Genomic DNA, 17,798 nt, shown 5'->3' with positions numbered 1-17,798 from the left:
CGGGGTCCCTGGGGCTCAAGGATAGGCCTACCATGCCAGTGAGCTCAAGACCTTGTTTGAAAATCAGGGTAAAGACCCATAGGGACTGACACCCAGCTGGCCCAGCCTCCGCACACTTGACGCACACACAAAAGGAAAGCAAGTCGATAAATACAGTTATATTTCCCCAGGGCCTCCAGCCCCACCCAGCCAGGAGGAAGGGAACCGGGGTATGAGCAGAGTGGACAGTGGCCGTCCTCAGGCAGGTGACCTGGGGATGCAGGCAGATGGGCTCAGTACACCACCTCGTACACGGTGGCCTTCTTGTCCCCTGAGCCTGTCACGATGTATTTGTTATTCCTGGAGATGTCGCAGCTCAACACAGAAGATGACTCTTTGGACTGGGACAGAGAAAGGAGAGGTGAGGGGCAGCCACATGGCCGCCATGAAGTTCACAAGCCAGAAGCATGGCGCTTGGGGACAGTAAAGGCTGATGGATGTGGGCATGGCCAGCACCCTCTAGCTGGGGGCGAGCGTGACAGGACTCTTCGTGGCCCGACTTCAGCGGGCTTGAGGACACCGAAGCACACATTTACAACCACCGGACTTCCCTTCCAAGTCTCACTCTGTAGACCAGACTGGCCTCAAACCAGCCACGCCTCTGTCCCACCCAAGTGCTGGGATCACGGATCTTTGTCACCATAGTCAAGGGGTCAGTGGTATCCTGACATGGGAAGGGTTGATATAAAGGGTTTCCACATCACTAACTCAAAAGAGAACAGTACTACTCAGGATTGGAGGTTGCTGGGGAATGTGGGAAATTTGGAAGATGGCTATGTTGCATTCACACGTTCCAGACTTAGTAGAAGCTGCTGTCGAGGCTCGGGGCTGACTGGGGGTAGTGTTCACCCAGCACCCGTGAAGCCCTGGCTCCATCCACAGCATCACACATGCCCACCCTCGGGTGACTGAGGGCTGTGAGGCCCTTTTTCAGATTTAACTTCATGTAATGAAATAATGAAATGGCAGTCATCCAGAGGGAAACAGATGTGCGCTGTGGTGGGAGTCACCCACTGTCGCTGAAGTGGATGAAAAGCCCTCAGCGCACTCGGCATGGTCCATTCACTTCCAGGACACACACTCGGCCATGAACTGGAGCACTCCGACCCTTGGAGCAGCATGGACCCCAGGGACATTGTGCTCAGAATGGAACCTGAAGTGTGGGGGGCTCCACAACAGGAAATGTCCAGGACACAAGACTCCAGCGGTGGCCACCAGCTGGGGACTGTGGGTACCTGAAAAATGCTGGCCCCGTAGGGCGTCCTCCAGGCGTTGAGCAAGTTGTCTTTGCCTGTGCTCACAAACCAGCGTCCTAGGGAGGGACAGAAGAGTGGCCGAGATGGACCAGGGCCTCCCGGGTCGGGGCCTCTGCTCCTGGGCTCTTTGAAACTCCGCCCCAGCCCGCTACTCTGCAATGTCAAAAAGCTGCCAGCTGCCAGTCAAACCCCAAACCACTGCTCCTTGAGTCAGAGAAGCCGAGGATGGGGGAGGCTGAGGCAGGAGGGTTGCTGTGAGTTTGAAGGCAACCCAGACTTCCAGGGAATACCTTGTCCCAAAAACAATTGGCTGAGTCTTTTTGTACTGGCAGCTAGCATGAGGGAAACATGTTTTTAAAACACTTTCATCTTTGGTGTGTGGAGGTCAGAGGTCAACATGGAATGACTTCAGTAGTTTTTTGTTTGTTTGTTTTGTTTTTGTCTTTTGAGACAGGGTTTCTCTGTGTGTTTTTGGTGCCTGTCCTGGATCTCACTCTGTAGACCAGGCTGGCCTCGAATTCACAGAGATCCGCCTGCCTCTGCCTCCTCAGTGCTGGGATCAAAGGCGTGGCTACCTCACCTGGTAGCCACCTCTCCATCCTTTTATTTTGAGACATCTGTGTGTCTGGGCATTTACCTAAACCGGCTTTGACCTCAGTAAGTGGCTGGGTGGACAGGCCTGGGCAAATGGTTGCCTTCCTAACTCGAGCCATTTTGGGGCGCCCCGCCCCCCTCCCTTTACGGCCCCACGGGGTCTCCCGGGCCTGTACCACAGGAGGCGAATTTGAGTGACAGCACGCAGCTCTCGTGCAGGCGTAGCTGGTACTTCTCAGGTTTGCGAACGTGCAGCACCTCCACGTGACTGCTCTCCATCCCGACGGCCAGCCAGTCCTGGTTGGGGCAGTGGCCCAGCGAGAAAATCTGGGGCAAGAGAGGGAGCAGTGAGGCCACGCCGCTGCCGGCGGGGGTCGCATCGTCCTTAGCACATGGAACCGCGGGATTCTGCGCAGAGGGAGCTGCTCAGGGCCCGGGGCTGAGCCCGGCCTACAAGGCCCGCTTCTGAGTGTGTGTTTGGGGGCGGGGGGGGGGGGGGGACCACACTGCAGTAAGTCGCTCTTTGCTTTGGAACTATTTTGGATTTTTGAGACAGGGTCTCCCTATGCAGCTCTGGCCATGCTGGAACTCACTCCGTAGACCAGGCTGAACTCACAGAGATCCTCCTGCCTCTGCCTCCCAGTGCCAGGGTTAAAGACGTGAAAACATGTACCACCACACCTTGTGTTTGAGGCAGGGTCTCTCACTGAACCTCTGGCCCTCCAGCCAGCCCCGGGATCCCCTGTCTCCACATGCCAGGGTTACAAGCAGGTACCATTACGCCTGGCCTTTTTTTTTTTTTTTTTTTTTTAATGTGCACTGGTGTTTTGCCTGCATGTATGTCTGTGAAGGTGTCAGATCTTGGAGTTACAGTTGTGAGCTGCCATGTGGGCGCTGGGAATTGAACCCAAGTCCTCTGGAAGAGCAGCCAGTGCTCTTAGTCGCTGAGCCGTCTCTCCAGCCCCACGTCTGGCTTTTCATGTGGATTTGAACTCAAGTCCTCATGCCAGACAAACGCTTTACCTACCCAGCCCTCTCCACTGACCCCGTGTCCTATCCTCTCCGGACGGGGGGGGGGTGTGGGGACCCTGCGGGAGATGGGATTTCGGGCGCACCTGGGAGCTGAAGTCGTGTTGCTGAAGCTGGCGGCCCTCACGCAGGTCCCAGCAGCGCACAGTGTTGTCCAGGCCCCCAGTCCACAGCCGGGTCCCGTAGTCCGAGATGTCTATGCAGCTGGCCCCGTCCGTGTGGCCCTGGAACTGCCTGTGGGTGGAGGGCAGGCGTCCATGTCCGCATCCACCTGTGTGTCCCCTAGCGCGTCCCCGGCCGCCGCACACACCTGACCATAGCCTGGTTCTGCAGGTCCCAGACCACGATGTTGCCATCGCTGCAGCAGGAGAAGCAGACCTTGGCGTCGGGGCTGACGGCCAGCGCATAGCAGGCCGGGGCGGACGAGGTCAGCTCCGCCTTGATGCGCGGCGTGGGTGCTGCCAGGTCCCAGATGGACAGGGTGCTGGCTTCGCCGCCCACAATCAGACTCTGCCCGTCGGGCAGCAGCTTGCAGGAGCGGATGTAGTTGTCGCGGTTCTGCCGCAGTGAGAAGCAAGCCAGGGCAGGGTTGGGGCCGCGGCAGGTTTCCACAGGCCTCTACCTTTACTGTAGGCCCCGCCCTGGCCCTACAGGCCCCTCCCTGGCCCTACAGGCCCCGCCCAGTGCTGCAAACTCCGCCCAGTCCTGCAAACTCCGCCTAACCCCACAGGCCCCGCCCTGGCCCCACAGACCCCGCCATGGCCTCACAGGCCCCGCCCTGGCCCTACAGACCCCGCCCAGTCCTGCAAACTCCGCCTAACCCCACAGGCCCCGCCCTGGCCCCACAGACCCCGCCCAGTCCTGCAAACTCCGCCTAACGCAGTCCTACGAACCCCGCCCCGGCCTCACAGACCCCGCCCTGACTCCACCGACCCCGCCCAGCCCCGCAGGCCCCGCCCTCACCAGGCAATCCAGCTGAGCCACTGGTGTCTTGCTCCCCGGCTGGCCCACGTCCCACACCTTCACGCAGCCTTTGCCGCCCGTGTACACGTGCTGCGTGGAGCCACTGATGGTGACGGCGCACACCACCTCGCCGTGGGCCAGCGTGTGCAGCTGCCGCGCGTGCCGGGGGATGCCGGTGCCCACCAACGCATCCGATGGGAAGGGCACAGGCTGCATCTGGCCGTCCGCAGACACGTGGAAGGAGTAGGCCCTGAGGAGGTCGCGGACACGGGTGGGAGGCCCACCCCACTCCAGCACAGGTGCCCGAGCTGCCAGTGTGTCCCCAGGAAGACAGGGACCCATGCCCCACACACACCCTGGAGATAGCGCAGCCCACGTGCTACTCACGGCTTCGCCCCGGGGATGCCAGGCAAGGAGATGGACGAGCCTCGGAGATGCGGGTGTGACTCAAATGCCATCTGCCAGAGGCCAGAGACGTGACCCAAGGCAGGGGCGCCGGCACCCCCTCACCTAGGTCCCATCCCACACCCATCTGCCCCTCAGCTCCTCAGCCCCTCCCCAAGCAAGCAGAAACACTTGCAAGCTTGCTGCTACTGGGCTTTTTAAATAACCTCCCAGGCCAGGCTTTTTAACCCAGCCTCATTCCCTTTTACACGAGCTAACCTGGGTGAGGCTCAGATCATCTTCCCGCGTACAGGCTGGACCAGGCCTCCTGTTTCCCCTTCTTTATTTATTTATTTTTTTTTTATTTTGTTTTGGTTTTTTTCGTTGTTGTTTTGTTTTGCTTTGCTTTGTTTGCTTTTTTCAAGACAGGGATTCTCTGTGTAGCCCTGGCTGTCCTGGATCTCGCTCTGGAGCCCAGGCTGGCCTTGAACTCACAGAGATCCTCCTGCCTCTGCCTCCCGACTGCTGAAACAGACTTATGTGTCATGAGCTGGCTTTGAACTCCTGATCCGCCAGCCTTCGGCTCCCCAGGGCTGGGGTGACAGGCACGCACCATGCGCCACACGCCCAGTTAAGCGGCACCGGAAACGGTGCCCAGGGCTTCGCCGGTGCCAGGCATGCACTCTACCACCGAGTCCCAGGCTCAGCTCCTCTCTTTACTAATTCCGGCTTCTCTGGATGAAGCAGGCTTCTCCCTCTACCCCCCCCCCGCCCCCAGAGATCCCCAGGCTCTGCTGACCATCCTGGTAGTCTGTACCCCGAGGACTCACCAGGGGTGAGCGTCCGTACACGACAGAGCTGCTGACCTGGGGGGACAGGTGAAGGCTGACATAGGAGCCGGGCATGGAGAGGTCCCCGTTGAGGGTGCCGTGGGAGCCCAGGCTGAAGGACGAGGTGAAGGGGCTGGACAGGGTCAGGGGGCTCCTCAGGGCTGAGTGAGAAGGGCCAGGACACACATTCAGACACCCAAATCCCATTCCCCATGTCCGTCAGCTGATGAACTCCCACACAGCCTTCAAAAACCCAGACTCGGGAGGAGAAACCAAGGCTCCGAAGGATCGGGTGTCTAGCCTGAGGTCGCCCAGCTGCTGCTGGCCCAGGCTTGTGTCATTAAGTGGGGGGTCAGTTTGTCTCCCAGGGCTTCAGTTTCCTAGCCTGAGCAGTAAGTAGCCAAGACAAGAAAACGAAGGCCCAGAGCGAGTCAGCACCTGGCTGGGTTTATAAGACGTTCCAGGTGGTAAATCTGGGATCTGGGGTCCAACCGTCAACCTCTCTGTCTTTTCTTCACTTTTTTCTTCTTGGTTTTTTGAGGGTTTTTTTTTTTTTGGGGGGGGGGTGTTGTTATTTTGTTTTGTTTTGTTTTTTTCAGACAGGGTCTCATTGTGTAGCCAGGCTGTCCTGTAACTCACTCTGTAGCCCAGGCTGGCCTCCAACTCACAGAGATCTTCCTGCTTCTGCCTCCCAAGTGCTGAGATTAAAGGCGTGCGCCACCACCGCATCCTTTCTACTTTGGAGGGTCCCTCTGGGACAGAGGTAAGCCGGGCAGGCGGGGACTCACCAATGCTGTCTGTGGACGGCGCTGGCTGAGCCGCCAGCTGACAGAGGTGACCCGCGGAGCTGGGCCCTGGGGTGGATGCGTCCTGGGGTGGAGAGGGACCACATGACCTGGAGGCAGGAGTCCCTGTGGGGAGATCATTCTGTGGAGAACAAAGGGTCACTAGTCACTGCAGGGGCCACTCTGACGCCAAGGAGGGGAGTGGGCGGGGACCAGCTTGCCTCTCAGGCACTCAGTGAGCACACCCCGGGAGTGTGGGTGTGAATGGGGTTCGTGGTAGAGGGTGCATGCAGAGAGGTGGGAACTCTTGGGGACAGCAATGTGCTCCCCAGAGACAGTGACAAAGTCAGAGGCGACTGGGCTGGCAAGATGGCCCAGCAGATAAGGGTGACTGTGGCCAAGCCTGACATCTGTGTTCGATCCCTAAAACCCACATGGTAGAGAATTGACTCCCCAGAGCTGACCTCTGACCTCCACGTGTGCACTATGGCACTTGTGTACACACACACAAATTTTTTTCTAAAAATGTTCACTGGTTGGTGGTGGCGCACACCTTTAATCCCAGCACTCGGGAGGCAGAGGCAGGCGGATCTCTGTGAGTTCGAGGCCAGCCTGGTCTACAGAGTGAGTTCCAGGAAAGGCGCAAAGCTACACAGAGAAACCCTGTCTCGAAAAACCAAAACAAAACAAAAACAACAACAACAACAACAAAAAAAAAAAAAAACCACACAAAAAAAAAACAAAACCAAAAAGTTTTAACTTAGAAGCTGGGCAATATGTGATGGTGCACAACTTTAATCTCAGCGCTCCACAGCAGAGGCAGGGGGATCTCTGTGAGTTGGAGGCCAGCCTCGGGTACATAGTAAGACCATGTCTCAAAAACCAAAGAAACTGATAGACTGCCAGAGCAGTGGGCCCTTTGACCTCAGAGGTCCTCAGACCCACTTGGGCCACATTGTCCTTCTCTGTCCCTAGGGCCGGGAGGGGAGACTTGATGGCGGCTGCCGCCGCCAGCCAGGCCTCCTCTGTTTGGAGACGTGTTTTGGAGACCCGGCTTGGGTAGCCGAGGCTAGCCCTGAGCTGACCACCTACAGAGGAAGATGACTTTGGACTCCGGATCCTCTGGTGACCCTGGTGACAGAAGTGACCCTGGTGGGCTGAGGGACGCCCTTGGGGGCTTCTCCAGCCAGCTAGAGCTGCCCTGCACCCCTAAGGTCTCCCTGAGTGGGGAGAGGATTAGGTAACACACACATTAGGAGCCCACAATGGCTGGCGGTTGCCATGGCAACCTGCAGGGGCTGGAAGGCCTAGACACAGACCCTGTCTAGCCCTGGGTAAAATAGAGAGCAGAGGGTCTGGGCAAGACCCCCGAAGGTAGCCCGGACTTCCGGGGACGTCTGGGTGGGGGAGGGGAGGCCTCTGCTGAATTCCAGGGGCACTCAGAGCAGCCAGGACCCAGTACTGGGGTGGGGGGGTGCCCGACATTGCAGGAAGTGAGTGACCCAGCTGGGTCCTGTTTCTTCGTCCAGCTTGGCCACCAAGTTGATTTTAAAATGTTTCCTTGAGACCCTGCAGAGTCTTGTAAAAAAACAAAAACAAAAAACGAGGGGCCCAAAGAATCAAGAACAAAGTCAGGTGTGGTGAGCACCTGTCCCGCCTCAGACAGGAGGACCGGGAATCCAATGCCATCCTAGACGATGTGAAGAGTCGGCAGCCAAGAAATATTGTCTCAGAAACAAACCAAAACCAAAACCAAACAAGAAAACCCACAAACGAAAACGAATGGGAAAATCTCGACTCCCCTAGCCTGGCTGATCTGCTCATGGCACTCTGTCTGTTTCCAGGCCACCCCAGGATAAATAAAATGAGTTTCACGCCTCCCCACCCCTCTTCCGTACCAGGGCTAGGTCTTTGCTTCTGGGCAGTGGTGAGCCCAAGCTGGAGGCCAAAGAGGCTGGGCTGTCCGCCAGGTCCCTGCGGGCAGGAATGCAGAGGGGCGCCTTCCCACAGGGGGTGGCCGCAGGGCTGGGCGGCTCTGAGGGCTGGTCCTGAATTCAAGAAGGTGACGCTGAGCGGGGAGTGGGTGAAGCAGACTCCCACGGCCGCCACGCAGCGCCCCACTCACGGGGGACCGACCGGGCAGCCTCTGTAAGGGGAGGGGCTCAGCCTCACTCCTGGGAGTCTGAGGCCAGGGAAGGGGGTGGCCCCTTCCGCTGTGGGCTCCAGTGTCCCCCTTGCTCAACCCCAGCGTCTCACCTCATCCACCACCAGGTTATAATCGCTTTTGTCTTCATCACTTTCCTGGGGGGTGGGGAGAAACAGGGGGCACACAGCCCGTCATGCCCCTGCCTCCACACCATGCCCAGCCCTCTTCCCGCCTCAACTCCACACACCACATCTCTCAGGCAGGTCTGCCTGTCCACCTCTGCCCACCACCTCCCCTGCACCCGGCCTCGCTGCCCTCGGGGGGCCTGACCAGGGGCGCCCAGGAAGCCTCCCTTCAACCTCTGCTCTGCGACCTTCTCCGGCCCCCACCGCCCTCTGGAGGAACACCAGCTCCCACCTTCATCCCCAGAGGCTGGAAACGCCTCTCCTGACCCCGACGGCAGGACAGATCACTCTTGGATACCCGGGGAGGAGCCAAGGGTGCAACCTGAACCGCAGTCTCCAGAACTGCGGTCTCTGGCTTCCCTCCCAAGCTCACACCCCTTGTGCTGCTGAGGGTGGCGCCTAGGGTCTCCTAGAAGCCTTCCGTCCCTAAGCCACGCCCCTATACCCTCACTGGGGGATTCTAGGCAGGGCTCCACCCTGACCACGCCCCCAGCCCCTCACTGGGGGTTCTGGGCGGGGCTCCACCCTGACCACGCCCCCAGCCCCTCACTGGGGAATTCTGGGCGGGGCTCCACCCTGACCACTCCCCCAGCCCCTCACTGGGGATTCTAGGCAGGTGCTCTACCTCTGAGCAATACCCGCAGCAGCTCCCGGTAGAAATATATCAGAACAGCTGCATGTCCCCTTGGCTACAGACACTTAGCCATGAAGCCTGGTAGGACAAAGTGTCTTTTGATTGGCAGGTGCTCCACAAACAAAGGAGGCTACAGAAGGCTATAGAGCGAGCCTCATGGACACACTTCCCAAGGATCTGCTCAGGGGGGAATTCAGGTCCATCTCTGTCTACCCCAGTTTCTGCTTCTCTCTCCCGAACTCACATAAGGTCCTGAGAGATCCTTGTCTTCTGCTCTCTGCTGCTTCCCATTGCCACCTCGGCTGCTAGGATGCTCCTCTTCCACCAGACTCTCCGGAGGGGAGGGGGACGCACTCTGCAGGGAGGCAGGAAGGGGTAAAGGGTGTAAGGTGGTTCTCAGACTACATCCTTGTCCAGCGAACACTGAGTGCCCTCACTGGGGATTCTGGGCGGGGCTCCACCCTGACCCGGCCCCCAGCCCTCACTGGGGATTCTAGGCGGGGCTCCACCCTGACCACGCCCCCAGCCCTCACTGGGGGATTCTGGGCGGGCTCCACCCTGACACGCCCAGCCCTCACTGGGGATTCTAGGTGGGGCTCCACCCTGACCACGCCCCCAGCCCTCACTGGGGGATTCTGGGCGGGGCTCCACCCTGACCACGCCCCCAGCACCTCACTGGGGATTCTGGCGGGCTCCACCCTGACCACGCCCCCAGCCCCTCACTGTGGATTCTAGGCGGGGCTCCACCTGACCACGCCCCCAGCCCCTCACTGGGGATTCTAGGCGGGGCTCCACCTGACCACGCCCCCAAACCCTCACTGGGGATTCTAGGTGGGGAAATCTACCCTACCTCAGCCCCAGTGCTATGGCTCTGTACAGATGGGGAAACTGAGTCCCATGAAAATGCATCACAGTGGGACTTGTAATCCATCAAACACCCATAGCCAACCACTTGAGATTGGGGGATGCGAACCCTCAAACAAAGCCTGAGCCAAGCAAGGAGTGTGCCAGCGTGAGGACCCTGGCCGGTCTTACTGCGGCACAGCGATTACAGCGGAACTGGAGGAACCGAGGCAGAGGGCTCAGCGTGGGCTACAAAGCGAGGCCGTGCCTGGAATTAATCAAATCACGGCTGGCTCTGTGGGACACAGTTCTAACCCCGTCTTCACCAGGCCCTGGATCCAGCCCCAGCACCCCGTACACCAGGTGGGGAGGCTCTAGCGTGGTCCCGGGCACCCGCCCCCCAACAGCCGCCACAGCCAGCTCACGTGAACTCACCCTGCTCGCCGCTCTGTCCACTGGCGGATGGCAGGAAGCCGAGAGAAAACAGAATTCGGGGTTAGACACCATGGTGTACAGAACAGCTCCTTCCCAGCTCAGAACCCCCCCAGGGAGACGCCCAGAGAGGGTTAGTGGTGTCCCAAGGGCACACAGCAGGAAACCCCTGCTACCCCTTATCCTCCCGGCCACGGTCCCGGGAGGCCCGCGCCACCCGGGGCCACCCACTCACCTCTGGACCCCTCCGCGTCCACACCCACGCGGTCTTCCTTGGCCGCCGCCGCCAGCTGGGCCTGCGCAGCCAGCGCCCCGGACAGGGCCAGCAGCCCCGAGCCCCGCGCCCACCAGGCCGGCTGGGCGCGGGGTGAGAGGTGCGGGGGGCGCGTGCGACAGCGGCTGCAGCTGATTCTGCTGCTGAAGGGGGAGAGGATGGCCAGGGGGCGCAGGGGGCGCGGGCAGGGGCGCGCAGAGGGCGAGTGGGGCGTCCCCGAGGCGGTGGGCTGGGGTGACTCACCCCCAGGAGGCTGTTCAGTTCCCCCACGGTCACCTGCTTGGCTCGGTCCACGGCCTGGAGAACCTGCTGCTGATGCTGCGGGCGAAGGGGGCGCTGAGCGGAGGCCCAGCCTGCCTGCCTGTCTGTCTGTCTGTCTGTCTGTCTCTGCCCCTAGCTCTCTCGCGCGCATTGTGGGGGCAGAGGCGGGTATTGGCTGTCCCCCACCTTGTTGTGAGTCCAGGTCTCACATCACAGCCCAGGGTCCCCCTGTCCCCCGTGCCTGGCTCCTCCCAGGTGCTGGGGATTTGAACTCAGGTCCTCATTCTTGTGTTGCAAGAGCTTTATCCACTGAGCCACCTTCCCGGCCCCTCTCTGGTTGTTTTCCGTCTCATGATCAGCCTAGTCAGGTCTCAAACTCCCAGCAATCCTCCTGCCTCGGCCTCCCAAGCGCTGGAATGACCAGAGTCACCCAGCTTCCATTACAAAAGAAACAAATACAGGAATACACCTTGACTGACGTCCAGAGTCTGGCTGGGGCCGGTTCCAGCCGGTTCCAGCCCCTGAGGGCTGCTGGCATCCTCCCAGCCTCCTCAGGGTGCCGGCCACACCCCCACAGATATCTGCATAAACAAGCACCCACGCACAAAACACCAGTATACCAAGCGCCCACATGCTAAGCACCCACATACCGGGTACCCAAATACCAAGCATCCATGTACCAAGTACTCATGTACTAAGTACCCACATACCAAGTTCCCATATACCAAGCACCCACCCCAGAATGGGCAGCCTAGGTCTGGGCATGCAGTTCAGGAGCGTACCCACTCTGCATGTTCATCCCCAGCACTGCATCGTTAAATACGGATGAGTGCAATACACGTGAGCACGCATGGCTGGCGGCCCCTCTGTGAGGAGACCTTTGCCCACCCTCGGGGGAGCGGCGGTAGGTCCCCCAGAGGAAAGCTGAGGACGCTGGCTGCGTACCCTGCTCTCACGTCTCTGGAGGAACACCTCCAATGGCCAGGTCCTGCAGTCGGCAGGACTGGGGAGCTGCTCACAGGGCCACAGAGCTTCCTGACGGTTCCCTGAGCTCTTTACCCAGGTCCCCTCTCTCCGCACCGACTCTGTGTTCAAAGTCACTGTACTGAGAACACCTCACAAATCCTTACTCTTCGGAACCATTTCAAGCGCACGGCTGGGCGGCCTTCCCCCCGCCCCACCGCACCCCCTATCCCGGAACTTCCCGACTCTGCGGTCTGAAGCGGGGTTCCCCGTTCTCTCCCCACGCCCCACATCCCGGCCCTGGATCTGCTAACTTGGGAGTGGGGACCTGCAGCGTGGCCTGTGTGCCGCCCATCCCACAGAGCATCCTTCAGTAAGGAATAGGCCCGGAAGTGCTCACCTAACCCTTAGGATAGATACCCTAAGCAGGAGGTAAGCACAGAGAGGCGTGCATCCTGCCTAAGGTCACACAGCGCACGGTCTCACGGCCTGGGAGCCGTGGGGTACAGGTGTACCCTAGCTAACCATCCAGAGCAGAGAGCCAGGGTTAGAGAAATGACTGAGTCAGTAAAGTGCTTGTCGTGCAACCATGAGGACCTGAGTTCGATTCCCCAAGAGCCCCTGTGGAGTGTGGGGTGCGCCTGTAATTCCAGCACCAGTGAGGAGACAGGAAGACCCCGGGGCTCACTGATCCCACAGCATCCCCAACTTGGCAATTCCCAGGCCCGTCGGAGTCCCTGTCTATTAAAAGGGGGTAGGGTGGGGCAAGATGGCTCAGCAGGGGAGATGATTGCAGCCAAGCCCTACCACCTTCGTTTAATCCTTAGAAACCACATGGTATGAGGGGACGACCCACTCCCGAAAGTTGGCCTCTGACCTCCACATGTGTGCTGTGGCCCATGCACCCCCTCCCAAAAAATAAATAGTGGGTTTGCCCAGTGGTTAACGAACGGGCTGCTCCCACAGAGGACCCGGGTTCGGTTCCCAGCCCCAACAAGGCAGCTCACAAGCGCCTGTGACTCCAGCTCCAGGGGAACCAGACGCCCCCTTCCGGCCTCTGCAGGTACTGCATGGTCACGGTACACAGACATGAATGCATGCAAAACACCCAGACACAAAGTTAAATAAATACACAAAATTGTAATAAAAGCAAGTGCAGGTGGATGGTACCTGAGGAAGGACACGGAAGTTGACCTCCGGCCTCCTCATGCACGCGCATGCAGACACATGAGCAGAAAGTCCCTAGTCTGCACCGTCAGCCAGGGTCCTCGGGCCCCGCCCCCCGTCAGCGTGACCTCCGTTTCCACAGGGCCCAGGACACCCGCCCTGTCCCTTCCCCACCCTCTGCACAGCCGCACTCACCTCCTGTGTGAGGAACGGGACCATCTGGGCGCAGATCGCACTGAGCCGTTTCACAATTTCAGCCTAGCGACAAGACGGTCGGGATTGGAGGGAACAGCCCCCTCCACCACCCCGACCCCCAGTGCCCTGAGCATGTGCGAAGCTGACTGACCGGGCAGTCCTGGCCTCCTGATGCCATGGGGAAATGGAGGCTGTGGTCTTGCAAGTCAGAGACGCCCGCCTCCACCCCCGTGAAGCCCTCAGAAGTGCGGGACTTAGACGGACAGATCTCGGAGGCACGGCGGTCACTGAGCCCGGGTGTGTGTGCCCAGCTGCAGCGCCCCAGCTCTCCTCAAGTCTTCGGAGGCAGGGGTGTGTGTGTGTGTGTGTGTGTGTGTGTGTGTGTGTTGTGTGTGTGTGTGTGTTCTGTGGTTGCCTCTTGTCCCCCACCAGACCTGCCCGTGTCCTTCACCGGGGAAGGGCGCTTCCTGCACGGACCAGGGGACCAGCCTTCCTGCTGCCCACATCAGCACCGAGACCCACAGAAACCCAGCAGGCCGCCCCCCAGTGCATCCCACGCCTAGTCCACTCTGCATCGACACAGCGAGCCCAGGGTGGGGCTCTGCCATGGAATCTTAGGTCCTCGGGGGCAGAGCCTATGAATCCATTCATCCACGGGTCTCTGAACCCTCAGGACCCCCAAAGTCACTGGCCACTCTGGGGACCCAGGGTTGGCTATGGACCTCTGGGGTCAATCTTCACAATGGAGAGTACATCTCAGAACCCCAGCGCCACTCAGTGGGGCCTCAGAAGCTCACAGGGTTAACCTTACAACCTGGAGTGCTATCTCAGAACCTCCAGGGCTATCTCAGAACCTCCAGGGCTATCTCAGAACCTCCAGGGCTATCTCAGAACCTCCAGAGCTATCTCAGAACTTCCAGAGCTATCTCAGAACCTTCAGGGCTAGCTCAGAACCTTCAGGGCTAGCTCAGAACCTCCAGAGCTAGCTCAGAACCTTCAGGGCTAGCTCAGAACCTTCAGGGCTAGCTCAGAACCTCCAGAGCTATCTCAGAATCTTCAGGGCTAGCTCATAACCTCCAGGGCTAGCTCAGAACCTCCAGAGCTATCTCAGAACCTTCAGGGCTAGCTCATAACCTCCAGGGCTATCTCAGAACCTCCAGAGCTATCTCAGAACCTCCAGAGCTATCTCAGAACCTTCAGGGCTATCTCAGAACCTCCAGGGCTATCTCAGAACCTCCAGGGCTATCTCAGAACCTCCAGAGCTATCTCAGAACTTCCAGAGCTATCTCAGAACCTTCAGGGCTAGCTCAGAACCTTCAGGGCTAGCTCAGAACCTCCAGAGCTAGCTCAGAATCTTCAGGGCTAGCTCAGAATCTTCAGGGCTAGCTCAGAACCTTCAGGGCTAGCTCAGAACTCTGAACTCTACCTCAGAACCCTGAGAACCATCTCAGAACACCCAGAGACTGACACAAAACCTTGTGGCCTATCCAAAAGGCAGAGCCAGGCTGAGTCACAGTAGCGAGCCAAGCACAGAGAGAGCAGTCATCCCCGGCCTCCAGGCCACTCTTATGAGAAACACACACAGAACACCAACAGACTCCTGGGATCCACCACCGGCTCCTGGGGTTCACCACCGGCCCCGGGGTCCACCACAGGCTCCCAGGGTCCATCACAGGCTCCTAGGGTCCATCACAGGCTCCTAGGGTCCATCACAGGCTCCTAGGGTCCACCACCGGCTCCCGGAGTCCACCACAGGCTCCCGGGTTCCACCACAGGCTCCTGGGATCCATCACAGGCTCCCAGGGTCCACCACTGGCTCCTGGATCCACCACAGGCTCCCAGGTCCACCACAGGCTCCCAGGGTTCACCACAGGCTCCAGGTCCTCACAGCCCAGGTCATCACAGGCTCCCGGGTCCATCACAGGCTCCCAGGGTCCATCACAGGCTCCGGGTCCATCACAGGCTCCCGGGTCCATCACAGGTCCATCCAGCTCCGGGGTCCATCACACTGGCTCCCGGGGTCCATCACAGGCTCCCAGGGGTCTATCACTGGCTCCCAGGGTCCATCACAGGCTCCCGGGGTCCACCACAGGCTCCCGGGGTCCATCACAGGCTCCCGGGGTCCACACAGGCTCCCGGGGTCCACCACAGGCTCCCGGGTCCATCACAGGCTCCCGGGGTCCATCACAGGCTCCCAGGGGTCTATCACACGACTGCAGAGATCTGGCTCCACAGTGGAGTCCCTGCTGGAATGGAAGTTGCCTCCCAGACCTCCTTGGCCTGCAGCCCAGGCCCTTCTCCATGGGGACACTCTATTCCCTCTGCTGTGTCTGCTCAGGCCACTGTCCCTAGATGCTGAGAATACTTTTTGTTACAAGACTGAAATCTCTTCCCCTGGCCTTGGGACGGCCCTCTGAGGCCTCCGGAGATGTTTGAGGGTGACCTCTGCCCCGAGGATGTGCGTCACACCTTCCCACAGACCCCCGTCCCCGGAGGGTCACCTGTTTGTGCATTTCAATGTTGAGGCCGTAGGACATCTCGTAGTACTGCAAAGGAGACAGCATTGGCCAGTGTGGACAGCCAGCCCCACCCCGGGGACACGGAGCGTTGCCCCAGCCTCGCGAGTGGGGAGTATCCGGGCAGGACATGAAAGCCCTGAGTCCCATGGGGACCCAGAAGGGGACCCCAGAAGGTGGGCCAGAGGTGGGCTCAGAGAGACGGACAAGCAGGCAGTCCCCAAGACCGGGGATGGGGGACACCATAGAAACAGGGCCTGATACCCCAGGCTTCCCTCTTTAGGGAGAGCAGGAGGAGGGGCAGCCGGGGCGGGGACCCCTACCATCACGTAATGCCGCTGCATCTCTGTCTTCTCGCTGGCCAGCTTCTCACACTCCAGCTTGAGGCTGGACGGGAAGATTGGACAAGTAAGGGGGTCACCTCGCCACACCCCTCGTGGGTCAGTTTCCACAGTGACAGGTGGGGGGGCCTGCCCCCCACTTCTTTAGAAACTGTCCCCCGCTCTGGTGACCCCAGGCCTACCCTCCTGGGTGGGATCAAACCCTTCCTCAGGGAAGGCTTTCCCAGAACCCACTCACCTCACCTGGGGAACGCCACCTCCACCGCGAAGCCCTCCAATCGGCCCAGTGAGCCCTGCCCCTTGCCCTGGAGACCACGCCCCCTCCCCAAGGCCCCGCCCCCTGGGGGGCCTCCCAGTTCCCAGAGCAGGGGGCCCCCTTCACCTGTGGTACTGGGCTTGGAGAAACTGGAATTCCTCTTTGATCCGGTCACAGATTTCCAGGACTGAGAACTTGAAAGGCTGGCCGGACTGCAGCGGGGTCTGAGGGGGACAGAGGGGAAGGACACGGGGTGTGTGTGTGGGGGGTGAGTTCCCGGGCACCAGCGGGCAGGGGGTCCCCTCCCTCGTCCTCCCCTCCTGCAGCCAGAGATGGGGGTCTCCGTACTTACCGGGTGCCTTCCCTGGGGGTACATCCTGCTGATGGAGAGGTGGGAGAAGGGGCCCCCCAGCTTCGTGGAGGCTTGGGGATGTGGCTGGGGTGCAGAGGTGGAGCTGGGGAGAGGGATTGAGGGTGCAAGGCTGAGGCTGGGAGTAGAGTGTGGGGTGCGAGGTGGAGCTGGGGGTAGAATGTGGGGTGCTGGGCAGAGCCCGGGGTAGAATGTGGGGTGCTAAGCTAGAGCTGGGGTGCGGCGAGACTGAGGCTGGAGAAGCCGAGAGGGAAGCGGGAGCTGGGGGAGGGATTTTCACGCAAAGAAAGAGCAGCCAGGGAGAGCCTGCCGCGGGCAGGGGACCCGGACCCCGCGCTGCGCCCCACCTCCCGCCAGCTCGCCCCGGTCGCTCGTCCAGCCCGGGCGGGCGGGGGCAGCTGCAACCCGCGCCCGCTGCAGGTCCGGGCCGCCGCCGGGGTCGGCGCTGGTGGCCGGTGGCCGCGGTGGCTGTGGAGCCGCCTCCCTCCGCGGGGCTCGGCTGGGAGCCGCGGGCGGGACCCGCCTTAAGGTGGCACCGGTCTGCTTCCTTGGCTCCCAGACCCGCTGGGGAAACTGAGGCTTGAGTCAGCGCCTAGTGTCCCCGCCCCACCCCCACGCAAAAAAAAAAAAAAAAAAAAGATGAAAGAGGAAAAAAAAAAAAAAAACAAGTTAGGCAAATCCGGGAGCCCTGGGGGGCTGCAAGCGGTTTCCCTGAGCCAGCGACACGGTGCCCCATGAAGGAAGAACACCCTCAAAGGCGAAGCGGAGACACACACCGATCCCAGGAAGGGCAGACCCCGGCTGTGCTCGCCGGCCAGTGCTGCCCCGCTGTGGGGACCTCACGAGTGGTCTCTCTGAGCATCAGAGGTGAAGGACCAGGACAGAGCCCTTGACTTGCATGCTGGTGCCGCCACCAGACCACTGGGTCTATCAGATGGGGGTCCTAAGGGGGCCAGACACCTCAAATTAGTACACAGACCTCAGCCCTGGGGATCGAACCTGGGCACTAGAACATGGGGGGGCTCCACCCCTGACCACGCCCCCAGCCCCTCACTGGGGATTCTGGCTCCAAACCACGCCCCCAGCCTCCTTTTACTTTTGGAGACACGTCTTGCTCAGGGGCCCCCGCAGAACTTGGGTTTGGAATCCTCAGGTCTCAGTCCCTGCAGTAGCTGGGACGACAGGCCTGGGCCATCAGCTCTGACGTCAGCTTAAGTGTGTTTCCCAGAGCCGAGAAGCCACCTGTCGCCAGGGAACCCCTCCCAGGGGCCATCCCTTGTTCCCAACTCTGGCAGAACAAGAGCGCTCTTACCCCGTTTCACAGAGAAGAAACTT

General features: G+C 60.2%; 1 protein-coding gene across 1 annotated transcript; it reads right to left on the bottom strand.

Moving 5' to 3' along the window:
- Nucleotides 1-143: 143 nt before the first annotated feature.
- Tle2 (TLE family member 2, transcriptional corepressor) lies at nt 144-17,053 on the bottom strand. Its single transcript, XM_028862783.2, is given in 22 exon segments — nt 144-380; nt 1,275-1,351; nt 2,066-2,216; nt 3,005-3,152; nt 3,229-3,476; nt 3,882-4,131; nt 4,269-4,339; nt 5,096-5,256; nt 5,884-6,022; nt 7,779-7,928; nt 8,137-8,181; nt 9,090-9,200; nt 10,124-10,143; nt 10,356-10,456; nt 10,458-10,537; nt 10,638-10,712; nt 12,981-13,043; nt 15,482-15,526; nt 15,820-15,883; nt 16,220-16,317; nt 16,446-16,548; nt 16,811-17,053. Coding segments are annotated over 21 exon segments (2,229 nt in total). The 5' UTR covers nt 16,470-16,548; nt 16,811-17,053; the 3' UTR covers nt 144-272.
- Between the last annotated feature and the right edge of the window lie 745 nt (nt 17,054-17,798).

The sequence above is a fragment of the Peromyscus leucopus genome, chromosome 22 (genome assembly GCF_004664715.2).
Source record: "Peromyscus leucopus breed LL Stock chromosome 22, UCI_PerLeu_2.1, whole genome shotgun sequence".
In the NCBI taxonomy this organism is placed as follows: domain Eukaryota; kingdom Metazoa; phylum Chordata; class Mammalia; order Rodentia; family Cricetidae; genus Peromyscus; species Peromyscus leucopus.
The sequence above is the reverse complement of the archived record's forward strand: the minus strand, read 5'-3'. Positions and strand labels throughout refer to the sequence as shown.